The sequence below is a fragment of the Hypanus sabinus genome, chromosome X1 (genome assembly GCF_030144855.1).
Source record: "Hypanus sabinus isolate sHypSab1 chromosome X1, sHypSab1.hap1, whole genome shotgun sequence".
Lineage (NCBI taxonomy): Eukaryota > Metazoa > Chordata > Chondrichthyes > Myliobatiformes > Dasyatidae > Hypanus > Hypanus sabinus.
Window position 1 is genome coordinate 33955567 of NC_082738.1, and position 27823 is coordinate 33983389.

A 27823-nucleotide genomic window follows, 5' to 3' on the forward strand; every position below is an offset into this window, starting at 1 on the left:
GAGTGTGCAGCAAGGACTGGAGTGTGTGTCGACTATATGCAGCACTCACCCACCATTATGATAGGTAACTAATGCCTGGCTTTGTTCACAGGACCAGGAGAAGCGAACACCGCTTCATGCAGCAGCCTACCTGGGCGATGTTCAGATCATCGACATGCTCATCCAGTCAGGTAAGGCTCTGTCACTCCAGAACCCCTTCCCTGACACTTTTCTACACCATACAAGCCCCCTGACCCACCTCTGTGTGTGTTGTGTGTGTGTGTGTGTGTGTGTGTGTGCGACCTGTGTCTCTCACCCTCCCCACACCTGTCGTCATATATCACCTTTGACTTTGACCATCCTCTCTGCGTACTCCGCTGCCCCCCAGCTTCATGCATATGTCTCCCACCAGTCTGTTTGCCCCATCCCTGGACTCCCTCTGCACCTGCTTCCACCAGTCACTCCCCCTCCCTCCTCAACGCATTTCTGAGACACTGGGCACAAAGTCTGTCTCAAGCCCTCTGCTGCCTGATTGAATTGTTCCTTCCTGGTGAGTGCATATAACCCAGTCAGACCCAGCCCCTCTCTGTCCCACAGGAGCTAAAGTCAATGCGAAGGACAGCGCCTGGCTGACCCCCACTGCATCGCGCAGCAGCTTCTCGTAACGAGGTAAGGAACCCTGTTCTGCTCTCTGAGCAAGCACTGCGTCAGTGGGGCGCATTGTGGGAGAGAGGGTCGGAGAGAGAGAACTGTGGGAGGGGTGGAGGAGAGGAGGGAGTAGCAGTGAAGGGGGATGGAAGAAAGAGGAAGTGCAGAGGGAGGAGGGGAGCACCACAGAGGTGAGGGAAGAGGAAGAGCTTTGGGAAGGGGAATAAGGAGTGCCGCAGTTTCAAGGGGGAGTGAGCTCCTGTGTATTGATGTTTGATGGGTGGTGACCATTCCGTCCTCCCCCACCCCACAGCGAGCTGTGAGCGTGCTGCTGAAGCACTCGGCCGATGCCAATGCCCGGGATAAGTTCTGGCAGACTCCTCTACATGTGGCCGCTGCTAACAAGGCTACCAAGTGCACTGAACTACTTCTGCCACTGCTCACCAACGTCAACGTGGCCGACCGTACAGGGCGGACAGCACTTCACCACGCTGCCTACAGCAGTCATTTGGAGGTACCTGGCGAGCCTGTTGTGGGGGTGGGGTGAGGGAGATGCATTTGGGATGTGGCATGAGAGAGGGGTCCTATGAGGTGGGGTTGGTGTTTCTCTGCGCTTGCTGTCCTTGCCCTTCTGGGTAGGAAGAGATGCATGGTTTGGGAGATGCTGTCGCAGTAGCTTGGGTGAGTGACGACAGTGGGTTTTGTAGACTGCATTTACTGTGTGCTGTTGGTGGGGCGGGGGTGTTTAGAGGGCGTGAGATGGGCTGCTGATTGAGTGAGATGCCTTTTTCCAGGTGGTGTCAAGCTTCCTATAGACGGGTGGAGAGGTAAGGCTCTGTTCATGGACTAACTCCACTCCAGTTCCCTCTCCATCCCTGTTACTTCTCCAGAGAATTTTTTTCAACTGGAGCAGGATGAATTTATGGAATTTTCTCCGAGGTGGAGGATGTTCTGTGGCAGATCTACTGCCCAGTGAATGTTTTATTTCATTAATTAGCGAGTGAAATGTGGGAATTCTCTGTCTTGCTCCCCCTCATTCTGACTGTCTGTTCCCTGAGGTAGAGAATGACATGGGAGAGCTGTTTTTGTTCCTCACCCCCCTCACTCTGCCTCTTCCCTGGGGTAGGGAGTAGTGTTACTTGTGTTCCATCCCCCTTACATTGCCTGTCTGTTGCAGATGGTACAGCTGCTGTTGAACAAGGGAGCTTGCGTCAGTTCCTGTGATAAAAAGGAACGTCAACCCATTCACTGGGCTGCCTTCATCGGTGAGTGTGGGGAGTTTTAGACCTGGTCTGGTGCTTCACCCCTGTCTGTCCCAGAGGTGGAAAACATCTGTGGGGTGGAGTGTGACCATGTACTTCATGTTTCTCCTCCCCCACCCCCCTTTTCCAGGATCCATGACTTGGGGGGAGAGGAGAATGAGGTGTTTCTTGATCACTGTTCCAGCCTGAGGTGGACGGGGACTTTGGGGAATGGGCTGACGTGTTGAGGTGTGGGTGGCTTATCTTAGGGGTCTGAAGCTGCGGGGGTGAGATGAAGTGGTATGCTGTAAGTGGTGTGGGGGGGGGTGGGTCTGGAGGATTCACTGTCCACTGCTGATCTCTGCCCTCTGTTCCAGGGCACCTGGACGTGATGAAGCTGCTGCTATCCCGTGGGGCAGTGCCAAGCTGTAAGGATGTGAAGGGATACACCCCACTGCATGCGGCTGCCTCCAGCGGAAAGTTTGAAGTGGTGAGGTACCTGCTGAAGCTGGGTTTGGAGGTAAGTCATGTCATTCCTTACCCTCGCCCTCACTCCTCATCCCTCACCTTCCCCTCTCCGCACCACACCCCTCCCATCTCCTCTATCCCCTCTTCATCCCTCATCTCCCAATTCAGCATTCCTCCATTACCCCTGCCTCCATGCAGCCCTTTCCACACCTCTTCCTCGCCTTCTGCACTGGCCTCGCCCTCCCTCTTCCCCATCCCGCACATTTGTACCCTCTTGCCCTTGGCTGAATGTCTGTGTTGATGTCCCCAGATCGACGAGCCCAATGCCTATGGGAACACAGCCCTCCACATTGCCTGCTACACTGGACAGGATGCCGTGGCCAATGAGCTGGTCAACTACGGGGCCAATGTCAACCAGCCCAACCTCCTGGGTTTCACACCGCTGCACCTTGCTGCTGTCTCCACCAACGGAGCTCTGTGCCTGGAGCTGTTAGTCAACAATGGGGCCGATGTCAATGTTCAGGTGGGTCTGCAGCCCTCTCCCACCGTGCAGGGTCTCCGACCCATCAGCTCCCCCACTGATCTTGGGGTGTGTGGTGGCTGGCCTAGGGGATGGCAGGTGGCTGTGCTGACACCGCAGGGCAAGGTCACCCCCCCTCTCTCAGTCATCTCCTTTTCTTCCAGAGCAAGGATGGGAAGAGCCCTTTGCACATGGCTGCGATCCACGGCAGATTCACTCGATCTCAAATCCTCATCCAGAATGGTAGGTCTATGTTGTGTATGTGGCCTGGCTACACAACAATGCTATTAATAAAAACGTTGGAGACGGGAGCTAAGTTTCATGGTTCTTTACTGGCAGAAACTGAACTTCAACACATGTACAGATCAATACGCGCCTAATAACGCATGCTCAATATGCGCCTAATAGTACATTCAACGACGTGTTACTAAAATATAAAGCAGTAACTTATACTGTAGGCTATACGGTAAACTCCTCCCCTTTTATTTTAATAGTGTATCAACTGTTTTTTTTTTACTGGGGCACTATGTTAAACAAATATGTTTACCCTTGACATACAAACGTCTACCATTTGTTCACTTAGTAACTTCATATCAAATTATAACAAAGTAACATAATAATATCAAATTATAACAAGCATTTTTTTAAACTTTTGGTCTGAGACCCATTTAGAACTCGACTCTCGGTGGGGGGAAGGGTCTTCTCTGCCTTCCCGGGTAACGTCTGTCAATAAACTTGTTTGTTTTAATGCAGATTTCCATATAAAAGTCATAATAAGTTGACCTCTGAGCCTGGGAAGTTAAAAAGATGTACGCCTCCAACTTGCTAAGAGTTCTAGGCAACAGATCGCCTCAGTATAATGAAGACTCCTCTGTGCAGCTGTCCTAGATACATACGCATCTTTGTGCTTCACTTGTCTTCCTTACCCATATCTCATTTGATCCAACTGTTAATTACACAGCCAATCTTCATATTCTCCTTAGATTCCAAATAGATAGCCTGACCTTTATGATACCATCTCTTATCGTAGTATAACTTTCCAACTTCTGTTTGTGTTTCACATCTTTGTGCTGGTGATTCAGCAGGAGTACTGGGAAGATGCTCAGGAGAAGATGGAGATGCTGGTCTTTTCGGAGATATAATCTTACTGAGAGCTTGCAGATCTTCCATTATCTGCTCGTCTGTTAACAAGTAATTTAACTGTGCAGGTGCAGGTTTTCATCTTTTGTCTGTACAGGTGGCCCCCGTTTTTTTGAACATTTGCTTTATGACAGCTCACTGTTACGAAAGACCTACATTAGCAACTGGTTTCGCTAACCAAAGGATTTTTGCTTTTATGAGAAAAAGACGCCCGCTTTATACGTGTGTTTACCCTGAGAAAGACTACCATGACCGTGAAGCCATGTGCGGGCGGTTGTGTGCGCATGTGTGTATGTGCTGATTTTTTTCCCTCCAAATCAATTTTGGCTCACTGTCTTCCCAATTTTGATAAGTGAAACTACACTGTAATACAATATTTCTACTTTATATTTATCATATCATTCCTGCTTTTACAATATGTTAGTGTTATTTTAGGTTTTATGTGTTGTTTGGTATGATTTGGTAGGTTATTTTTTTTGGGTCTGGGAACGCTCAGTAATTTTTCCCATATAAATTAGTGGTAATTGCTTCTTCACTTTACAACATTTCAGCTTACAAATGGTTTCACAAGAACACTCTAACTTTGGATAGCAGGGGGAACCTGTATATTGGAATAGGGTCATTAGGTCTCCTCCTTAGTTTCCTAGTCATTATTGGCTTTACCTCCATAGAATCTCCTGTGAGTTCCATTGTTAGCCGCTCATTCTCAATCATCTTTTTCTTTTTTTCTAATTCAATCTTTTTATCTTCAAATTCCTTCACTGCTGCTTTCTTCTCTTTAATATAATTCCTTTCCACTTGTTCTGTCTCCTGTTGCAGATAAAGCTCTGCATTTCGTATTCCTTCCTTGTATTGTTGATCTAATTTCTTCATTCTTTTCTGATAACCCTGCAAAGTGCCTTCTTGTGACTGCTGTAGCTGTCTTTTGAGAGATGTCAATTTCTCCTGGTACATCTGCTCTTTTACTTCCAAGTAGTCGTCTTCATCCTGCCTATTGGCAATATCTATCTCCCTTGCATCCTCTGTATCTTCATCCAAGTCGCGGCCATGGATACTGCGTTTGTCCTCATCATCGACGCTGTCTAGCTCCTCCTCCTCATTGTAATAGTCAACAATGGTTGAGAGGAGAGCTGAGGACATCTTCACCGCCGACCTGCCCTCCTTTGTTGACACATCTAGTGCCTTGATGGTGTGCCAATCCAACTGGATTTTCCTGAGCCTTTCACATCCCAGCAACGGTGGTCCTCCATTTTCCAGTCCATGGAGGTTCAGCTGCTGTGTTTTGTCTCTGTAGGTCACTGTCACTTTAATTTTACCTTTGGGACGTACTCTCTGTCCTGTATAGTTTAGTTCATTTCAGAGGTATGTGAGAAAACAATTTGTAGTCGTGTACAGAGATCACTGTTAAAGCTGAGCCTGTGTCCAGCTCCATTTTCAGACTTGCGCCCTATGTTCTCTCTAAGCTTTGCGCGTGTGAGTGCGCACACATTTTTCAACCAGCGTACAAAGGAAATTAATGTGCGCACGAAAGGTTAGTTAGCTAAAATAATGTAGTAATTAATAATTATACTTGTTGAAATTAATCTTTTAGCTAAATGTTTCTGTTAACTAGTTAGTCGGCTTTTCAAATACCACAACGCCCGTCACTAATTTACATTACCTCGCCTTTCCTGTTCCGGTTTGTACAACTGCATTATGATGGCAGCCATCTTTGGCGGACAGTGTTTTTTATCATAAAGTTTACAAAGATCTGTTTCAAACCCTGTAGATAGCTTACTAAGTTTTTATTGAAAAAAAAAATTGGTTCATTATGTCGAATTCAAAAGAAGCGAAGGGTGTGAAGCGCAAAAAAACTGCAAATTTGTTTAAAGTTGAATGGCTTAACAAAGTAGTAGAAACTGCTGCACCGAAAGCTCATTTTCTAGCTGAAAATACTGTAATAGTTTAATGATTTCAAATTTTCTGTGCAAGGAAAAAATTAAATCCAAACTGATTTCAAACTTTGCTCAAATGGTGGCACTTGTACTTCAAAATGAACAGTTTTGTGACCTTGCACAGTTGATGGACATTGGAGAAACCTTTCTTATGTCTAGTGTGGACTCTGAGCGAGGTTTTAGCCTAATGAATCAACTCAAAAACAAGCTGAGAAATCGTTTAGGTGAATGTCACTCGGATATGTTAATGAGAATCAAAAGCTTTCAATTGGATGGAAGTTCTATTCGTCTATATAGAGTTTACAAAGGATTGGTAAATGCCAAAGACAGGAGAGAGAAAAAAAAACTGAGTGACTTAAATGTGTATGTTGTTGTTATTCTGTGTTATTATGTCAAATACTTTGTAAACCTACATAAACTGTGCCACAGGAAAAAAAAATTGCACAACATAAGATTCTTGCACACACTGACTACTAAAAATTAGAGGGAACATTGCTCATACCTGCCGCTCGTGGAGTGATGCTTATTAATTTTCGATCATCTGTCTCTTTCACGTTGTGAAGTTGCAGACAAAACAATTCACTTTTGTCTGAGTCGTTTTCATCAGAACTGCATTCCTTGTCTTTAAACAGGTCATCAGGGTCATGTGACATGTTCCCACAATGGTAGCATTGTTTACTCGCTTTGCATACTCTGCCAGCGTGGCCCTGTTTGCCACAGTTTCTGCATTCTTTGCCTTTAAACCAACAGTCATCAAGGTCATGTGACATGTTCCCACAATGGTAACATTTCTTTCCTTCATTTCTGCTTAGGGACGTTTTATTTGTAGTATGTTCAAGATTTTTGTTATATCTCTGAAGCACCCCGTGCTGCTGTTTCCATTGATACTGCAATGTTCAGTGCCTTCTCTAATGTAGGGTCTTTTTCACATGGGAGCTTCTTCAGTGTGGTTTCACAGTGTATGCCACACACTAACCTGTCCCTCAATGCGTCTGATAGACCAGCTCCAAATTGACAATGTTTTGATAATTTGCGCAATTCAGTGCAATATTCAGCTTTCATTTTTGCTCTGATTCGCTTTGTGAAATTTAAATCTTTCAGCAATGACCAGTGGCTTCGGATTTAAATGCTGTTGAAGAGTGTCTACTATTTGCTTGAACGTTTTGTCAACTGCTTTTTCGGGGGTTAACAAGCTCCATAGCAGCCCGTATGTTTTTGCTCCTACTAATACTGAGTAAGACTTTGGCTTTCTTTTCATCATAAACACCATTAGCCTCACAATATAACTTCACTCTCTCAGTGTAAATTGCCCAGTCTTCAATGCCACTATCAAAATACTGTAATGGTTCCAATCATCGCCATCTTTGTTATGTTAATTTAGCCCTGTTTTCTTTTTGACTTGTGTGTCCTTTTTGCTAGTGCCATGAGTGCACTCTGTCTAGATGTGTGTGTGTCACTCCTTTTTATCTCCCTTCTGGGGCAAGCAGACCCTTAGCCCCTGGGGGTCAGCGCCGGCTGTGGTCTCAGCTGGACGTGCTGCGGCTCCAACTGTGTCTTTTGGTCTCCCAGCGTTCCTGACCCCGCCTGTGCTCCCAGTTCCTTTCAGACTCGTGGCCTTGCTCTGCCTCCTTCTCCCGTTACTTGCACTCTTCCTCTGAGCATCATTATCAATTAAAACACTGCGTTCCGATACAATGTAGGTTCATTAACCTCATCGCTAATTTGTTGTGTATGTGGCCTGGCTACACAATGAGGCTATTAATAAAAATGCTGGAGATGGGCGCTAAGTTTCATGGTTTTTTACTGGCAGAATCTGAACTTTAACACACAAGTACAGATCAATACGCGCCTAATAATGCATGTTCAATATGCGCCTAATAGTGCATTCAACGATGTGTTACTAAAACAAAGTACAGTCGGCCCTCCTTATCTGCGAGTTCCGCATCCACGAATTCAACCAAACGCGAATCGAGAAAACCTGGAAGTGCTCTTCCAGCACTTGTTGTTCGAGCATGTACAGACTTTTTTTTTCTTGTCATTGTTCCCTAAACAATGCAGTATAACAACTATTTTACTTAGCATTTACATTGTATTAGGTATTATAAGTAATCTAGAGATGATTTAAAGTATATGGGAGGATGTGTGTAGGTTATCATGGATCGGGATTGAAAAAAATCGGAAGTTCTCTTACTAAGTAAGTCAGAACAGGTACATCTGGTATTATTTAGCGTCAGTTAGTCAAATGTTTGTCTTAGTATATAGTATATATTTTACTTTACTATGCATATAAAATGCTTAAGAATGTATGTTTCAGTGCCAGGCTTGGGAACAGAAGTTCCCGAGTTCGGTCCAGTGACAGACTGCTATCGAGTGCGCTCTCCATTTGTGCCGGGTTGATGTGGAGGATCAAAAACTCAAAACTCCAAAACCCAATAATTAAACCACTGTGTTGCTTAATAATAATTGTAGCTTTCATCGGGGCACGGCCTTTCTCACTTTATCCTTTAAAGTTGTTCTGATCGTTAACTGATGTAGCCCAACGCTTTTCCAATGACTGATGGCTTTTTACCTCTTTCCGATCGCTTTATTATTTCCACTTTATTTTCAATCGTGATCATGATTATTTTCGTGAACAGAAACAGTGCGGATTCAGAGTTCCGCCGCCGGGTCCTGATGTCCACTGCACTGAGACAAGTTAAATAAGGTCTGGGGTTCCTCCGGGTCCAAAGGTCCACCGCATTGAGGCAGGTTGAATAAGGGACTTGAGCAGTTAAGGAGGGCCAACTGTAGTCCCTTATTATACTGTAGGCTATACGGTACAGTCTACAACTACATCTATGGGATCAGAGACATGAGTGATGCAAGTAGGTCCTTTGGCCCAACACATGCGTGGTGACCCAGTTCACCAATCCCATTCACCCACATTAGGACCATGTCCTTCTACACCTCAGCCGGTGGACCCCCCCCCCCCCAATACTTACTGGGGTTATGTGTGCAGGGGACCCTGTGTGTACATTATTGGGGTTCAGCGTGTGGGGGAAATCCCTGTGACTGATCCCAGTTTCCCCATTATTGGAGTTAAATGTGTATGTGGGACCCTGTGTCTGAGCCCAATTCTCCTATTGGGGTTCAATGTGTGGGAAATCCCTGTGTCTGAGATCAGTGTGTCCATTATTGGGGTTGTGTGTGTGGAGGACCCTGTGTTTGAAACTAGTTTGTACATTACTGGGGTTCAGTGTGTGGAAGGTCCCTGTGTCCAATCTCAGTGTGTCCATTATTGGAGTTCAGTGTGTGGGAAATCCCTGTGTCTGAGCCTGTACTCCTGGTTGGTGTGGGTCTCTGAGGGCTGCTGTATGGAGGATATTTTATGATGGTTCCCTTTCTCCCTCAGGCGGAGAGATCGACTGCGCGGATAAGTATGGGAACACTCCTTTACATGTTGCTGCTAGGTACGGCCACGAGCTACTGATCAGTACCCTGATGACGAATGGTGCTGACACGGCCAGGTGTGTGTACACTGTGCTGTTGGTGGAGGGAAGGAGAGGTACTGCAGTGCAACCTCACGAGGCACTTGCACTGAGGGAGGTATTGGTGGGTTTGAGGGTGGGTAGGACTGAACTCCCACTGGTGGAGGAGTCTGGTTTGGGTCTGATGTGACAGGATGGTCGAAGGGGTGGGGTCTGCTATGGCTGTGATCGAGAAGAGGCTGGGTTAGTGTGTGTGTCATGTAAACATAGTATTGTGTTCTCAGGAGAGGAATCCATGGGATGTTCCCCCTGCACCTGGCCGTGTTGTACGGGTTCTCAGACTGTTGTCGCAAGCTGCTCTCCTCAGGTAAGTAACCTTGATATTATCTGAGGGAGTGCTGTAGGAGGGGCGATAAGGAAGGAGAGTCACGCTGTGGGAGGGGCAGTGAGGTGGGTGTAGCGCACTGTAGGAGAGATGGTAGGGAGGGAGCAGTGCGCTGAGGGAAGGGCAGTAAGGAGAGAGTGGTACGCTGGGAGGGGCGGTGAGGAGGGGGCATCACGCTGTGGGAGGGGTGGTGAGGAGGGAACGCGGTGCTGTGGGAGGGACGGTGAGGAGGGAGCACCGTGCTGTGGGAGGGGTGTGGAGGAGGGAGTGCTACTCTGTGGTAGGGACAGATTGTTCCCCAAACAGTCAGGAGATCTTTAGAGAGGGTGCAGGCGATGCCTAGTGGGAGGAGGTTACCTGTTATTGACTGCAACCTTGCTGTGAGTTCCTCCGCCTGACACCTCTCCTCTGTGTGAACACCCCCCCCCCACCCCCCAGGCCAGACATACAGCATCGTCTCGTCATTCAGTAACGAGCATATTCTGTCTGCTGGCTTCGACATTAACACACCAGATGACCTCGGCAGGACCTGCCTCCATGCTGCTGCTTCAGGGGGGTGAGTCACACTCTCTCTACTTGCTCTGGCTGGGTAAACCTTCCCCTTTCACTACACCTCCCAACACCAGCAGCACCTTAGTAGTTACTAGGTCCTCTTGCCTCTCCACTTCTCAGGGGCCTCCGAGGATTCCATACCCGCCACCCCGCACCCCTAGTTCCTGGCTTCTGAGGGCCCCCTCCATCCCAGGCCTCCGAGGGCCCATTCTCCTCCCTGCCGTACCCTTCCCCGGCCTCTGCTGGCTCCGCATCCCTCTAATGCCCATCATTGCCCTCCCCCTGCCACCATTGCTTTCTTTTTTTCCCTCCCATTCCTGCTCCCTCACTACCCTGTTCTTCCTTGCAGGAATGTTGAATGTCTAAACTTGCTGCTCAGCAGTGGTGCTGATTTCACAAGGGAGGACAAGTTTGGAAGGTGAGCCCACAGGGCAGGTTCTGTTGTGGACACTGTGCTATAGCCCCATTGGGATTTGTTTCACTGAGGGCAGTTTTGTTGGGAGGTATGCATGGTTGTGCACATATTGGGGCTTTGTGTTGGGGGGTGCGGCTAGGTGGTGGTTGGTGTCTCATGGGGTTCCTCCGGGGAAGCGATGTTCAACGTAGGAAGGTGGTTTGTTTCTCATCCACCATGGGATTACAGGGGACTGGGTTTTGAGTAAGGTATATCTTGGGGTGACAGTTTTGCTATCCCTGTTAGGATCAAAGGATTGGCTATTAGGAGGTTGGGTTGAGTATTGGAGTTGGCACTCCTTCATGTGCGATTCAGTTTTGAGGTTGGGTTCACTTTAACAGTGTAGGTCTGTCTTATGATCTGTGTTTAATTTCCGGGAGGAGGTGGTAATGATGTTTCAGTGAGGTGTGATGTTTTGGGGTTGGTGTTGTGGCTGGGAGTTGCCCTAGCCCATGGTTTATGGAGTGGCTGGTGTTCCATGCTTTGTGAAACATTAGGAATTGGATGTAGTTTGTGTGGTGGGGATCCATCCAGGATCACGGGAGGTTCAATTTCACGGTGGATTCAGTTTTGAGGTGGGGTTGAGTTTCAGAGCGGGATCATGCGTTGGGTTCAGTTTTTGGGACGGGGTTGAGTTCCAACTTAGGATCGGTATGGGGTTTAGTTTCATGGGGGAGGTTGAGTATCAGAATGGAGAATCATCTTGGGGTTCAATTTTTGGGGGGTTTCTTTGTGTATTGGAATGAGGATCTAAAGATCACGGTGTTGGGTTGAGTTTCAGAGTGGAAGTCCATCTTGGGATTAGTGTGGCCTAGAGTCTCAGGCTTGGGGGTTTGGCCAGGTGCTGCCAGCACTGGTTGTTGGTGGGATGTCCCATACACTGGGATTTGGACAAAATCTTGAAGTGGGGTTGGGGGATTCACAGGGGTGAGATGACTTTGCACTAGTGCCTTCAATTCCCCGCCCCCCCCCCCCCACCCGTGGTGTGGTCTGACATGGTATCTAATCTCCCCTCTTTTCCTCCTCCTCTTCTCTCTCTCTCCCCCCCCCCCCCCCCACAGAACTCCTTTGCACTATGCATCTGCCAATGGCAGCTATCAATGTACGGCGACCTTGATCACAGCGGGGGCCAGTGTTGGAGTCTCGGACGTCAGGGGCTGCACTCCATTGCACTACGTGGCTGCTTCTGAGGCATACAGAAGGTACGACACCCCTGGGTAGGAACTGAGGGAACCTGCCTATGACATTCACCCCAGGGTGGGTTCTAAGTGACAATGGTCAGGTGGTCTTCCTGAAAAGTTGAGCTCATGCTGGGAGCATTGCCCCTAGTCCCAGTTGCCTTCTTTCTAAAGGGATTGTCAGAGGGTGTGGGATGCTGGAAGTGAAGGGCTCTTCCCAGGGAGAAGGGTTGACCAGATTGGGACCTGTGTCCATTGGGGGATTGAAAGGCAATCTGCTTGGAACATCAGATCCTGAGGTGGGGCCCTGGACTGCATTGGGTGGTGAGAAAGTGTTTCCCACTGAGGGGGACACAGTTGCAAATTGGTGGTGTGGAGACAAGAAATTCTTTGTCTGAGAGGCTGCTGGTCTCCTGGAATTCTGCTGGAGGCTGAATTATTGGAAGCGTTGACAGATTTGGGATATAGATCCCTGTGAGATAGGGAATTGAGAGCTGTGAGTACTGGCATAGAGGGGGAGTTAAGGGCTGAGATGGGTCAGCCACAGTCTTGGAAAATGGTGGGGCAGGCCTGAAGGACCAAATAGCCTAATATTTTCTTATGCTGAAGGCCTAGACAGATTGGTCAGTACAGAAACGGATCCTTCAGCCCAGTTGGTCCATGCTGACCAATATTCCCAACTAAGCCAGTCCCATTTGCCTATGCTTGGCTCATAACCCTCCAAACCTTTCCTATCCATGTACTTGTCAAAGTCCCTTTATATGTTAATGTACTTGCCTCAACCACTTTCTCTGGCAGCTCTTTCTATATATGGACCACCCTCTGGGTAAAGAAGTTGCCCCTCAAGTTCCTATTGGCTCTCCCATCTTACCTTAAACCTGTGCCCTCATGATTTTATACACCTCTATAAGGTCACCCTTCATTTTCCTACACTCTAATGAATAAAGTCCTATGTTGCTCAATCTTCATAACTCAGTCTTTCAAGTCCTTGTAAATCTTCTCTGCATTTGTTTCAACTCAAAACTGAACACAAGTGTGGCCTCCTTAGTGTCTTGTCAAACTGTAATATAACATCCCCACTTCTGTACTCAGTAACCTGACTGATAAAATGCCGCCTTTGCCATCCTGTCTGCTTATGACTCCACATTCAGTGAACCACGTACCTGTAATTCACTGCCTGCAAGTCTCTCTGTTTTACAACATTCCCCAGGGCTCTGCCGATCACTCTGGAAATTCTGCCCTGATGTGTCTTCCCAAAAAGCAACACCTTGCTCTTATCTGCTGGCAGTGTTGGGTTATTGGAACGGGTAGGAGCTGAGGCTGGGATCAGAATGGCTAGTGTCTGGTGGAGGGGCTGAGTAGCTTTGCTCCGCTGCTGTGGGTAGTGAGTTTGGACTGGGTAGATACCAACCTGATTCAATCCACCAAGGGGTGTTGTGCCCAGCTGCCACCCACACCCCAGAGACGTCAGGTTGGTGGGTGATTTGGTGTGTGGGTGTTGCAGTATGGCACACTTCAATCCCTCTTAAACCTCCCTCCCTGCCATTTAACCAAGAGACAGTGGAATCAGATGCAGCAGAGAAGCTGGTCCTTTGGCCCATTGAGTAGGTGCTGACCATCACCTACCCTGAACCCATTTCACTCCTCCCACCCCCACGCCCCCCATGTTCCCACAGATTCTACCCCTCACCGACACAGTGCAACCGATTAACCTACAGACCCTGATGTCATTGCCATGTGAAAGGAAACCAGAGCACCCTTGGTCACAGGGAGAGCGTCCAGCTGCCATGCACGGACATGGGCATAAAGATGAGGACAGTCACATGCATGTCCAGACACACACTGAACATTGGATTTGAAATTGAGCCTGGGTCTACCCTCTGCACCACTGTGCTGCCCCTCACAGGGTTTACTGAGTAGACTTCATATGTGACCCATTCCACCTTCCAGGAGTGACCACACCACACACAATGAGGAGGAACTGCAGGAGACAGGAGAGAAGGAGGCCTTTTTGTAAGTATAGTTTTGGCTAGAGGCAGCCACACGCAGTAAGATGGGATGGGGAGTTTATAAATCGACAGACCCCTCTGGTGGGATGGGGCGTTTATAAATCGACAGACCCCTCCAGTGGGGCAGTGAGGTGGGATGGGGAGTTGATAAATCGACAGACCCCTCCAGTGGGACAGAGAGTTGGAATGGGGAGTTTATAAATCGACAGACCCCTCCAGTGGGACAGAGAGTTGGAACGGGGAGTTTATAAATCGACAGACCCCTCCAGTGGGCTAGTGAGGTGGGATGGGGAGTTTATAGATCGACAGACTCCTCCGGTGGGCTAGTGAGATAAGACGGGGAGCTTATAAATTGACAGACCCCTCCGCTGGGACAGGAAGTTTATAAATTGGCAGACCACTTCAGATGGGACAGTGCTTGTACATCGATAGACCCCCACATGTAAAAGTGTAGACAGTATGACAGAACAGGATGTGTGTTTTGATGAGACTGATTACATTGACTGCTAACACCGATCTCTGCACTCCCACAGCTGTATGGAGTATTTGCTGGACCATGGAGCAGATCCTTCCATACCAGACAAACAAGGTTACAGTGCAATACACTACGCTGCCTCCCATGGGAGCAAGCAAGGCCTGGAACTGGTCAGTATTCCTTTTCTGCTTCTCTCTAACCTGAAAAAACCTGGGATGTTGGGAGAGATTGGGCAGATCTGGTCCTGTAGGGTTCAGAGGAATGAGAGGAGATGTCATCAAGATGTCTGGCAGAGGGTGGGGACTCAACATGAAGAGTGGGGTGAGGGTATTTTTTTCCTGATTGGAGAGTTTAGAACCAGAGGTCATGGTCTTGGAATAAGGGGCAGGGAGTTGGGGGATGAATCGTATCGACCACAGTGTTCAATTCATTATGAAGACAGAGATTGATAGATTGCTGGATTTGAATAGGCTGACTGTTGATAGTAGTGCTGAGGAACAGTGTCTTATTGATTCCAACATGGAACAGTATGGTGTAGGAAAAGGCCCTTCAGCCCATGGTGTTGTACCAAACTAATTAGACTAACCAAATTAATCCCTTCAGTCTAAACGAGGTGCAAGGTTCCCTGAATGTAATGACACAGGCAAATCAATAGATTAGTGGCCCTTTGATCCACAGTGTAATGTTGAACTAATTAAGCTAGTGATGCCTAATTGCACTAATTTCTTCTGCCTCAATGATTCTTCATCTGTATGCATATCTAAGAGCCTCTTAAACATCCCCATTGTATCTACCTCCATCACCATCCCTGGCAGCACATTCAGGTGCCCACCACTTTTTTTTTATAAAAAAAAAACACTTGCCCCTCACATCTCCTTTGAACTTACCCCTCCCCACCTTAAATGCATGCCCTCTACTATCAGATCTAGTATCTAGTTTCAGCGCTACGGGAGAAAGATACCAGCTGTCTACTCTGTTTATGCCTCTCATAATTCTATAACCTATCAGGTAGTGTTGGAAGGAAACTGATAGGCCAAGTGGCCTGCTCCTACACTTGCCTGCCTGTCTGTCATGGTCTCAGAAGGAGGGAGCCAAGGTGTGTAGAGAGGATGGTGAAGCAGTTGATGAAAGAAGAGGCCAGGGTGCAGATAAGGCAGGTGAAGGAAGTGGTAACTGGAGTGGGGGTTGTGACAGTCCAACTCCCTCATTTTCTTTTTCTCTCCCCCCTCCCTTTACCTTTTCTGAGTGCCTTCCTTCCTCTCTCTTGTTCTGGCAACTCTAAGCACCAAACTAAATTTTTGCCTTTAATGCACAATCTGCTGGAAGAACTCTGGGTCAAGCAGCATCTGGTCGACAGTTTGGGTAGAATCCCAGCAGAACTGAAACGTATTTCAATTCCTCCTCTTTGCCCGACTCCCCCCTTCATGCTGCTTGACCTGATGAGTCCCACCAGCAGGTTGTATATTGACCAGATTCCAGCATCTGCAGTCTTGCGTGTCCCTTCTGGTTATCTGCCTAACTTTTCCTTCCTCAGATTATGGAGACAGCCATGGATTGCTTGAATGAAGGGGAAGGTGACTTCTCTGTGAGCCCTCTGCACTTGGCCGTAAGTAACCCAGCAAATCCCTTGAGTGAGTGATTTATGGGTGGAGAGCTGGGTAGGGTGGATGATGGAGAGGAGAGGGTGTAACCAGGGTCAAGGAAAGTAGAGGGTTATGTTGAGAATCTATAATCCTGCACTTGCCACACTGGGATCGTATCCTTCTATGGTATCTCCCTCTCTCCCTCTGGTGTTTCTTCTTTCATTTTGTACCCTCTGTGCTTCACTCTCTCTCTCTCTCCTTTCCCTGCATTTCACTCCTTTCAAACTCCTCCCTCTCCCTCCTCTGCACTTCACTCCCTTCTGTCCCTGCCCTTCCCTAAACCATTGACTCACCTGGTCCTGTTGGGTGTGATTCCTTGCTGACCCAGTAACCTCTAGCCCCAGGGTTGTGACCCTTGCTGACCCAGTCACCTCTGCTTAACCCAGGCATACAGCGGGCACCATGTGGCACTGGGTGTTCTGGTGGAGGTGCTGGGGACCCCAGATGTGAGGGACTGCGATGGACGCACACCTTTGTATGTGGCCGCCAAGCGGGGCCACACAGAATGCGTGGAAATCTTGACCCGACATGGGGCGTCTATCCTGGTACCCGAAAGGCTCACCAAAGGGACACCGCTGCATGCTGCAGGTGAGCCAGGGCTGGCATAAGTGTGGCAGAGGGTGGGAGTTTATGGGGTGAGGTTGCAGGGAAGGGTGAGAGTTTGTGGGGTGAGGTTGCAGGGATGGGTGAGAGTTTGTGGGGTGAGGTGTAGGGGATGGTAAGGAAGGGAGGGTGTGAGATTAAGGGAGGATTGGGTTGAGGGTAAGGGAATGGCTAGGGTTGGTGGTGAAAGTTTGGGGGGTATGAGCGGACGAGCAGGGATGGACTGATGGTGGAGGGGGGTAGAAGGAGAAGGGTAAGGGGCTGGTGAGGGAAGTCAGGTGGTGGAGTCAGCAAGGGGACTGGGCATGAGGTGAAGGGGAGTGTAGGCATGGTGAGCGGTGGGGGGTGGTAGGATGGGGAGGGGATGAGGATGAGAGTGGCTTGTGCAGTCTGTGTCAACCACTCCCCACACCTGGTCTAATATCCCAGACTCTTGCCCTGGGTGCTATTGCTCTGAACAGCCCCTGTCATTGAGTGCACCTGCTGGAATCAGGCACAGTCCTTGAAATCGGCTTGTTGGTGCTGTGTATAATGTGGTCAGATTATGATGTATAATGTGTATATATGTGTATAATGTACTCGTGTAGTCGGCTGATCCTGCCTTCCCTCTCTCCCAATGTTGGACAGCGGCAAGTGGTCACACAGACTGTCTGCATGTGTTAATTGATAGCACTGAGGATACTGACGTATTGGACACGATGGATGCTCACGGACAGTAAGTGTGCTGTACAAACCTCTCCCGGACACGTTCTCGGTACTGCACAAACGCTTTCCTGACATGTTCTCAGTCCAGTTTTGGAACAGGAAATTGAATGCCTCACTCCCCCAACATTCACACAAACTTCCCACTCTCCTTTGCCCTCTACTCTGCCCCACCCACTGTACCCTCCCTGGATTTCACTCCCTTCCCCACTACTCTTGCACCCTGCCCAGTTTTTCCAGCCTTCCCTCTCGTGCCCTCCTCCTACACTGCTCTCCTACCACCAACCAATCCTCTGTAGGTCATATGAGATTTGCTGAACCCGGGCACAGTTTTCATGACTCTGGATCCTTGTGACCGAGAATTGTCTCTGTTCTATGACAATAATATCCCCAGTCACAACAATATTTATCTTCTCTTCCCCCCACCCCCATACGGCTCCCTGAACCATGTTCTTCCTACAGCCCCTACTCTCATCCTCACAAAGAGCAATAATCGCAGACCTGTTGGGCAAGCTCAGGGCTGCCAGCACTACCTCTGGGCTGCCCTGACCTACCTCACTGGCTGTCACAGCCTCTTATCCCTGGCCATAGACTGAATGTGAAATATTTAATCTACTTGGTGTGACTGCTGTCTGAAATACAGTGTCCAGGTAACTCTAACCCTCTCTGATGCATCACAATGTTTGAAGCTCAGATTCTAGATTTTCAAATTTGAGCCTTAGTCCTCGAGCAGTTGACACTTGCTGTGGACGTGGTCACCAGGAACTACAGTGGGGTCCACCAGCTCCCACATCATGCAGACGCAACACATCACCTGAGCCTGTATTATTACTGTATTTAATTTGTTTTGATTTGGTATCTTTGTTATATAAAACTTAATACTATATATAATGAAAAAGCCTCACCTGTTCTTACCTGCTACTCACCAAAGCCTCTACCTCTTCCTTCCAAAGCCTCATCTCTCCCCACAAAATGTTGTTTTTAATGGCTCCTGCTCTGCCAGATCCCACTCTGTCACTCTCTTGTTCCCTCCCCAAGTATTTCCCTTTCTCTCTGCAGCAGTTGCACGCACTCTTCCTCCTCTGGTATTTCACCTTCTCAATCCCCCGCACCTTTCCCCACAGGACATCTGTCATGCTGGCCGTGACGAACAGTCACGTAGAATGCATCCACCTGCTGCTGGAAAAGGGAGCATCGACCGACACTGCTGATAAACGAGGGCGGACAGCGCTTCACCGAGGGGTGAGTGAGGGAGAAAGTCCTTCTGTGCTCCATGTTTGGTGGGATAAGGATAGGAGGAATGTGGGTGGGGGGTGATGGAGTTATATGTGTGCACACCCCCCACTGACCCAGTGTACACTTGCCACCCCACCAGTCCCCTACATATGCTCCCCACCCGCACATGCTGTCCCCGTGTATGCTCCCTGACTCCCTCTCGCTGTCTCTTGTATACACTCCGTTGTCCCCTGCGTACCTTCGCCACCCCCCCACCATTACTTTGTACATTACCTCAATGTTTGACTTCACAAAGTGCAACATCTCACACTTGCCATCTCCCTGCCCATAAATCCCACCAATTTGTATCCTGCTGAATCCGTTGACAGCCTTCCTCCCTCCCTGCGCCCCTACCAATCCTAGGATTCAGCAAGATGTAGACTGGTGGGATTTATGGACAGGGGTGATGTCCCTTGTGAAAGCAGTGGAGGGGAGGACTCCACCAGAGACGTCGACTGTTTACCTCCATCCAAAGATGCAGCCCAACCTGCTCGAGTTCCTCCAGCGTTCTGGAATCACACAGAATGTCGGAGTATCTGGCTCTGGAACGCCCATCCTTGGTGCTCCCTACCCAAGATCCCTGACACTCCCTTCACACCCTTGGGACCCCATACCCGGCTTCAGTGCTTCCTCTCAGAGACTGCCCCTGCCTTGTCCCCACCCTCCCAGGACCCTCAGTACTCTTCCCTCCAGGACACCCTACCTGCGCAGACTGATCTCACTCCCCTGGAACTCTCCCTCCTCCCTCTAAACCTTTCATTCCCTGGATCCCCTCCTCACCATCACTGCTCTTCCCCTCTGACACTGTATTTCCCTCTCAGGCAGTGCAGGGATGTGAGGAGGCAGTGGCAGCTCTCCTCGACCACCAGGCCTTCGCCCTCTGCCGGGACGTAAGGGGACGAACACCTTTGCACTTGGCTGCTGCCTCTGGCCACCCCGCTATCCTGGAGGCTTTGCTGCAGGCAGCCCTCTCCACAGATCCGTTAGATTCCTTGCAGGATTACAGCGGTTACACACCTCTGCACTGGGCCTGTTACAAAGGTGGGTCTTCTTCCTCTCCCTCCTATCCTTCCTCTTACCCTTCTCCCCCCACCTCCCTGTTACCCTTCTCCCCTCCCCCCCGGCAGATTACTGTGGTTACCCACCCTTTCACCGGTCGAATCACTTTCTTTCCCCATCCTGCCCTGCGCTACAGGTCATGAAGACTGCTTGGAAGTACTACTTGAACACGAAATGCTGTCTAACCTCGGGGGAGAGCCTTTCACTGTGTTGCACTGTGCTGTGTAAGTACTCAGTCCCAGTTCATGTGATTCCTGGTGCCTGGGGCTGTCCCGTCAGTATCCATGTTTGTTCTGGAACGGGCACTCCCAGTCATCATCCAGACCTCATTCCAGCCAGCTCATCCTTTCCATTGGGGAGAATCGATTTTTGTCTCTCAGCTGCACGTTATTCCATCAGCGCTGTGGGAGTACGTCAAGAAGCAGAGAACAGCCACTTGGTCCCCTCTCTCCTGTCACAACATACAATATGATAATGGTTGATACCCCCATTGCCTCTTACATCCCACTTTCTCACAGCCCACAGTTCCTCTGATCACTAAACATTTATCTCCCTTGCCTTTAATCTTCTCCACCACTTACAGGGCTTGGGGTTGTCGTGGGAATTCCAGAGATTCCCCTCCCTCTGAGAAAAGTCCTTCAACTCAGTTACAGGGTTGGGGGTAGTTACTTCACACTGTGTCCCCTCATTAGAGACTCTTCATCTGGTGAAAACATCTCCTCATTCCCCTGTCCTGACCCTCAGGGTCTGAGATGTTTTGAGTCAGGTTACCCCTCTTTCCTCTGCACTCCAAAGGAATATAGGTAAAAGCTGGAGGAACTTAGCAGGTCAGGCAGCATCACGGAGGGAAATGGACACTTCAAGCCAAGACCCAGCATTTGCAGTCTGTGTCTCCATCTTGATTTCTTAGCCACTGGTGAATTCTCGTACCAAGGTTCAGCCTGGTGAATCTCCTCTGCCTGCCTCTATTGCCCACATAAATACGGGGACTGAAACAGTGCCCAATACTACACTGGGACCTGGGTGGGAATAACTAGCAGACTCCGCTCCCTGCCACCCTGCATGCTTGTCCCACTCTCCAAAATTGAGGGCCCTATGTGTTTGTGACTCCCAGCTTTCTCAGCGAGCTGTCAGGAAGGGCGACCCCTGGGGAGTCAGGTTCCGTCTCTGAGTTCGTCCCCACCCCCACTCTCTCCCCTCTCACTATCTCCTCCTCCCCTCTTCCAGAATTAATGGACACGACAGGACTGCTGAGATACTGATTGACGTTCTGGGTGCCAAGATTGTGAACAGCCAAGATGCCAAAGGAAGGTGAGCAAAGATGATGGTTCTCTGGGGGGAGCACCTGCAAGGGCAATGAAGAAGGAGTGCTAAGCGGTGAGAGGGGAGGGGTGGGTGGCGGGAGAGTGCTATGCGGAGCAAATAAGATGGTGTGCAAGTATCATGAGCCAACACTATCCACCAACTCTCTGTCCCTCCACAGAACCCCTCTGCACGCGGCCGCCTTCTCCAACCGGTTGCACTGCCTGCTGCTGCTGCTCAGCCATGGGGCCCAGGTGAACGCTGTTGATCAGGCCGGGCGCACGCCACTGATGTTCGCAGCCCAGAATGGTCACTGCAAGATTGTAGGTGGGTAGGGTGGGAGCAGGGTGTTGGGGTAGTGGATGGGACAGGGAGGGGGAAGATGGAAATGAGATGGGTGGGTGGGAATGTGGTGGGGTGTGGGGGTGGGAAGGATGTGTAGAGGTGGATCAGAATGGGTTAGGATGAGGATTGATTGTAGGGCAGTTTGAGAGTGAGGACGGGTTGTGTTGGAATGGGGTACAGTAGAGTGAGGGTCGGGATAGGGTGTGACTAGTGTACAGGTGAAGGTGGGAACGGGATGTGTGTGTGGGTGGAGAAGTCAGGGTCTCCATTAAAGGTGGGGAGGTAGTGTCACAGAGGGTATCGGAGACGTGGGAATGTCAGTGGAGAGCATATGTGGATGGGTTCTTGGCTTCTTCCCAACACATAGTGAATGTGGATTACATGGACTTACTCCACCCAGGCAAGTGGGGAGTGTCCCATCACACTCCCGACCTGTAGACAGTGGAGAGGTAATGTGGTGGATGTGGAGTGTATGGACTAACTCCACCCGGGCAAGTGGGGAGTGTTCCATCACAGTCCTGACCTGTAGACGGAGAGGTAATGTGGTGGATGTGGAGTACATGGACTAACTCCACCCAGGCAAGTGGGGAGTGTTCCATCACACTCCTGACCTGTAGACGGTGGAGAGGTAATGTGGTGGATGTGGAGTGTATGGACTAACTCCACCCAGGCAAGTGGGGAGTGTCCCATCACACTCCCGACCTGTAGACAGTGGAGAGGTAATGTGGTGGATGTGGAGTGTATGGACTAACTCCACCCGGGCAAGTGGGGAGTGTTCCATCACACTCCTGACCTGTAAACAGTGGGGAGAAACTAATGGATATTTGTGTGGAGTTCTGCATAGGTATGTTCCAATGAGACAGGGAAGTTATGGTAGGGTACAGGAATCATGGTGTACAAAGGCTGTAATAAATATAGTCAAGAAGAAAAGAAAAGCTTACAAAAGGTTCAGAGAGCTAGGTAATGTTAGAGGTCGAGAAGATTATAAGGCTAAAAGGAAGGAGCTGAAGAATGAAATTAGGAGAGCCAGAAGGGCTTGGCGGGCAGGATTAAGGAAAACCCCAAGGCATTCTACAAGTATGTGAAGAGCAAGAGGATAAGATGTGAGAGAATAGGACCAATCAACTGTGACAGTGGAAAAGTGTGTATGGAACAAGAGGAAATAACAGAGGTACTTAATGAATACTTCAGTATTCACTATGAAAAAGGATCTTGGTGATTGTAGTGATGACTTGCAGCAGACTGAAAAGCTTGAGCACGTAGATATTAAGGAAGAGGATGTGCTGAAGCTTTTAGAAAGCATCAAGTTCTAAGTCTCCAGGACCAGATGAAATGTACCTCCTGGCTACTGTGGGAGGCAAGGGAGGAGATTGCTGAGCCTCTGGCGATGATCTTTGCATCGTCAATGGGGACGGGAGAGGTTCCGAAGGATTGGAGGGTTGCGGATGTTGTTCCTTTATTCAAGAAAGGGAATAGAGATAGCCCAGGAAATTATTGACCAGTGAGTCTTCAGTGGTTGGTATGTTGATGGAGAAGATCCTAAGAGGAAGGATTTATGAACATTTGGAGAGGCATAATATGATTAGGAATAGTCAGCATGGCTTTGTCAAGGGCAGGTTATGCCTTACTAGCCTGATTTAATTTTTTTGAGGATGTGACTAAACACATTGATGAAGGAAGAGCAATAGATGTAGCGTATATGGATTTCAGCAAGGCATTTGATAAGGCACCCCATCGAAGGCTTATTGAGAAAGTAAGGAGGCATAGAATCCAAGGGGACATTGCTTTGTGGATCCAGAACTGGCTTGTCCACAGAAGGCAAAGTGTGGTTGTAGACAGGTCATATTCTGCATGGAGGTCAGTCACCAGTGGAGTGCCTCAGGGATCTGTTCTGGGACCCTTACTCTTCGTGATTTTTATAAACGACCTGGATGAAGTGTAGGGATGGGTCAGTAAGTTTGCTGACGACACAAAGGTTGGAGGTGTTGTGGAAAGTGTGGAAGCTGTCAGGGATTACAGCTGGACATTGATAGGATGCAAAAGTGAGCTGAAGTGGCAGATGGCGTTCAACCCAGATAAGTGTGAAGTGGTTCATTTTGGTAGGTCAAATATGATGGCAAAATATACTATTAATGGTAAGACTCTTGGCAGTGTGGAGAATCAGAGGGATCTTGGGGTCCCAGTCCATAGGACGCTCAAAGCAGCTGCGCAGGTTGACTCTGTGGTTAAGAAGGCATACGGTGTGTATTGGCCTTCATCAATCATGGAATTGAATTTAGGAGCCGAGAGGCAATGTTGCAGCTATAAAGGACCCTGGTCAGACCCTACTTGGAGCACTGTGCTCAGTTCTGGTCACCTCACTACAGGATGTGGAAACCATAGAAAAGGGTGCAGAGGAGATTTACAAGGATGTTGCCTGGATTGGGGAGAATGCCTTATGAGAATAGGTTGAGTGAACTCGGCCTTTTCTCCTTGGAGCGAAGGAGGATGAGAGGTGACCTGATAGAGGTGTACAAGATAATGAGAGGCATTGATTGTGTGTATAGTCAGAGGTTTTCTCCCAGGGCTGAAATGGTTGCCACAAGTGGACACAGGTTTAAGGTGTTGGGGAGTAGGTACAGAGGGGATGTCAGGGGTAAGTTTTTCACTCAGAGTGGTGAGTGCGTGGAATGGGCTGCTGGCAATGGTGGTGGAAGCGGATACGATGAGGTCTTTTAAGAGACTTTTGGATAGGTACATGGAGCTTAGAAAAAATAGATGGCTATGGGTAACCCTAGGTAATTTCAAAAATAAGTACATGTTTGGCACAGCATTGTGGGCCAAAGGGCCTGTATTGTGCTGTAGGTTTTCTATGTTTCACAGTGAAAAGTGGGACTCTGGGTAGTGTAGTAGAACAGAGGAACCTCGGGGTACCACGAGAAGATTCCCTGAGAATTGTGTCACAGATAGACAGGATGGTGATTTGACACACTGGCCTTCTTCAGCCTTTTATTGAGCGCAGGAGTTAGGAGCTTATCTTGCAGTTGTATAGTATGGTCTGCTGCACAGTGGCTGATGTAGGACCTGCGATATGATATTCAAAACAAGACCCAGGCCCCTGTATCCCTTGGTGAAGGCATTCAAGGTATATTGGAGGTCTTCTTCAGAGTGTACCTGATGAAGTTCCATAAGGGTGCTGACCTTGAACCAATGCGGTTAAAAAGCCTGTTGTCCATTCTATACAGGGTTGTGATACACTGAGACTGTACTTGGACAGTGAGGTAAAGTATGCCAACAGTAAAGATTATAAATGGGGTGATTGCAACAATACACTCCTATTTGACTCCTTTCTTAATATGGAAGGGTTCTAATCCTGCACCACTATTGCTGAGTTCTGTGGCTGGCATATCATTATCCAGTAGCATCAGTATTCTTAAGTGCCTGTCTCGACAGCCGTGTCTTCATAATATTCGTCACAGAGCTTGATAGTCTACTGTATCAAACTGTTTTTACCTGTATGACAGTGGAAGGGTAATCCATCACACTCCTGACCTGTAAACAGTGGGGAGAAACTAATGGATGTCACGTGGTGAATCACTACTACAGGATCCCCAACTCCTGACAGGGATTTAAAAGGCTAGTCCTGTTCAATAGCCGGCTGGTGTTGTAGTGGCATCTGCACCACACTTCGAGCCAACTGGTCCCAGGTTTGAATCCAGCCGGCTCCTCGCACACTTTCCATCCATGCTGGGTTGAGCGTTGAGCTAGCAACCAGCCTCAAAAAAAGATAAATGCTAAAGAAATGGCAAAATTACCGCCTGATGTACCTCAAGGCGCAAAGAGGAGCAAAAAATCCTGTTCAATGGTCAGTAGTCATACCCAAGCAGTCAACGGTGGGAAACACATCTGTGGGAGCTCCATTTAAACATCATAGATGAGATTCCTGCAAGGACACCTTTACTCACAGACTGCTATGTGGATGGTGTGTTCAGTGAGTTGGCCACAGAGCAGTATTTGTGGGTGGGTTGGGGTCTGGATGATGTGAAATATGATGTAGACACAGGCCTTGATTTTAATCAAACCCTTCTGTGTATTTTACAGAGATCCTGCTTCAGAGAGCTGGTGCGGATTTGACGTTGCACGATGTCAACAAGAACACAGCTCTTCATCTGGCCTGCAGCAAGGTGGGGTGAGGGTGTGGCCTGGAGGGTGGAGGCTGGGAGCTCTGCAAGTCTTGGCTGCTCTGAGGGAAAGTGGGAAGAAGGGTGGTCTGGATGGAATGGTGAGTGGGTGGGTAATCCTGGCTGCTAATATAACACAGAAACCCAGCAGACACAGACAATCAGGTGGTGGATAGGGGTGGCTGAAGTTTAGGACAGGATGAGCGAAGGGATGGTAACCAGGGTGGACAGGGAGGTAACAGGAAGGGAGGGAGACTCTGTGAATGGGCTGTTCGTGGACCAGGGACCCAGGTATTAGGAGTTGGAGGAATCCTCAGCAGGATGAACCTGGAATTCTTGGGGGAGGGAGGGAATGTAACAGTCATTCTCTGTTCTTCTTCTCACAGGGCCATGAAATGTGTGCCTTGTTAATCCTTGGGCAGATCTGTGACACTGGTCTCATTAATGCAACCAACAGTACGCTTCAGATGTAAGTACAGGCTCCTCCCTGGCCCCCATTCACTTCTCCCCTCCACAGTTCCCCTTTCTCCCCACTCACTACCCCACACTCTTTCCCTCCCACTTTAACTGTGTGATCCCCTACCCATTTCCCCCTCTGATTTCTGTCTCTTCCCCCTCCCCAAAGGTGTGCCCCCCCCTTTCAAGGGAGCCTGCTCCCTCCTTTTTACTCCCCACAGCCCTCACTGGGACCCCTCTTAATTTTATACACTTTGATTCGAACTTCCCTCAGGTTCCTTGCTCTGTGGAATCCCCCTCTTTCCCCCCCCCCCCCCCCCCCATCTCTCCTGGAGCCATAACCTTCCCACATCTCACTGACTCTCCATTTCTGGTGCCGTCACTGTGAGCTGGTGACCAGAATCGGGCATGGTGCTGGCTGTGACTCCACCACCCCCTCCCTCCCTCTTCCAGCTCACCCCTGTCCTACCCCCTTGACTTGTTGGCAGGCAACCATGGGATTCCCCATCCCTGATTTAAAGCCACCCTTCACTTCTCACTCCCCCATCCCTTACCCCCTTTCTTCTGGGTTGAAGTCCCCTTCACCTCTTGGCCGCTATCCCAATGACAAGTGACAGTGGATCACACGTCTTTGCTCCCGACAACCCGCCTCCAGCAGGACCCATCTCCCAGCCCTCCCCTCTTTGTTAGAGCCACCTATCACCTCTTGCTCTCCAGCTTGTTGGCAGCAACAGTGGGTCTTACAAATCACCATCTCCCCCTATCGCACATTAAAGCCACCCTTCACCTTTCACCCCCTCTCCCATTGACAGGCCTCTCCACATCGCAGCTCGGAACGGGATGTCCTCTGTGGTCCAAGCCCTCCTCAACCGAGGGGCAACTGTGCTGGCTGTGGATGGGGAGGGTGAGTGCTGCCTTGGGGGGTGGGAGGGGTTCGAGGGCGGGGGAGTGAACCTCTGGATCTCTCCCCTTGGGAGCTCATTTCATTCAGGGAACTGTACGTTCAAAGGCATTGAGGGATATACTGGGGGGGTGGGGAAGGATGGATGGGCTGCGGTGGATGTATGCAGGCAACTGAGACTGAGGGAGAAGAATGGGCAAGCAGGAACAAGGAACTTAATGGATTGTAGCCAAGTTCTCCTGGATCCTGACTTTCTGAATGAGGCTGCCATGGGGAACTTATCTATTCCTTACTAACATCCATTTACACCGCATGCACTTCATTAATGTGCTTTGTCACTTCAGCAAAGAATTTAGTCAGGCTCATGAGGCATGATCTGTCCTCTGAAGCCATGTTGACTATCCCTAATCAGACTATGCTCGTCCAAATGCTCATAAATCCTGTTTCTTAACAATCCTTTTCACCACTGAAGTAAGATTCACTTGGTCTATAATTCCCAGGATTATCCCCTTACCTTTCCTGAGCAAAGGAACTAATTTTTCCATCCTTCAATCTTCTGATACTACTTTAGCCAGTGAGAACACAAAGATCGTTGTCAACGCCCCAGCAGTCTTTTCCCTTGTGTCCTGTAGTAACCTGGGTAATATCCTGCCCGGTCCCGGGGACTTAACCTATTCTAGTGTTTATCAGAAACTCCCAACACATCCTTTTTCTTAACATCATCATGCTGCAGCACATTAGCAAGTTCTATGCTGATCTCACTTTTGTCTAAGTCTCTCTCACTGGTGAATACTGAGGCAAAGTATTCGTTAAGGACCTTCCCATCTCTGACTATAGGCACTCATTTATCCCCAGTAGGTCCTAATACCATCGTAATTAGCCCCAATTAACTGCTTTTGCATACCTTCGGCTCCTATCCCTCTCCAA

General features: G+C 49.0%; 2 protein-coding genes across 2 annotated transcripts in view; one reads left to right on the top strand and one right to left on the bottom strand.

Moving 5' to 3' along the window:
• The first annotated feature begins 139 nt into the window (after window positions 1-139).
• ankrd52a (ankyrin repeat domain 52a) overlaps window positions 140-27823 on the top strand; it is a 30502-nt gene continuing 2818 nt past the window's right edge. The window contains 26 exon segments of the mRNA XM_059956303.1: window positions 140-170; window positions 577-614; window positions 616-648; window positions 941-1141; window positions 1805-1892; window positions 2246-2388; window positions 2647-2859; window positions 3021-3099; window positions 9322-9436; window positions 9682-9764; window positions 10221-10338; window positions 10684-10752; window positions 11850-11990; window positions 13917-13979; window positions 14509-14620; window positions 15985-16056; window positions 16480-16681; window positions 17324-17411; window positions 18523-18640; window positions 19495-19714; window positions 19869-19956; window positions 20960-21043; window positions 21216-21361; window positions 25460-25542; window positions 25926-26008; window positions 26808-26899. Coding sequence (XP_059812286.1) covers window positions 155-170; window positions 577-614; window positions 616-648; window positions 941-1141; window positions 1805-1892; window positions 2246-2388; window positions 2647-2859; window positions 3021-3099; window positions 9322-9436; window positions 9682-9764; window positions 10221-10338; window positions 10684-10752; window positions 11850-11990; window positions 13917-13979; window positions 14509-14620; window positions 15985-16056; window positions 16480-16681; window positions 17324-17411; window positions 18523-18640; window positions 19495-19714; window positions 19869-19956; window positions 20960-21043; window positions 21216-21361; window positions 25460-25542; window positions 25926-26008; window positions 26808-26899 — 2788 coding nt within the window. The 5' untranslated portion in view covers window positions 140-154.
• Window positions 3957-5853, bottom strand: LOC132384798 (sin3 histone deacetylase corepressor complex component SDS3-like). Its single transcript, XM_059956313.1, has one exon. The coding sequence runs from the start codon at window positions 5134-5136 to the stop codon at window positions 4561-4563; it is 576 nt and encodes a 191-aa protein (XP_059812296.1). The 5' UTR covers window positions 5137-5853; the 3' UTR covers window positions 3957-4560.

What these genes read in the sequence shown, in the direction of transcription:
- LOC132384798 (XM_059956313.1), bottom strand. Translation starts at nt 5,136, where the DNA reads ATGTCCTCAGCTCTCCTCTCAACCATTGTTGACTATTACAATGAGGAG.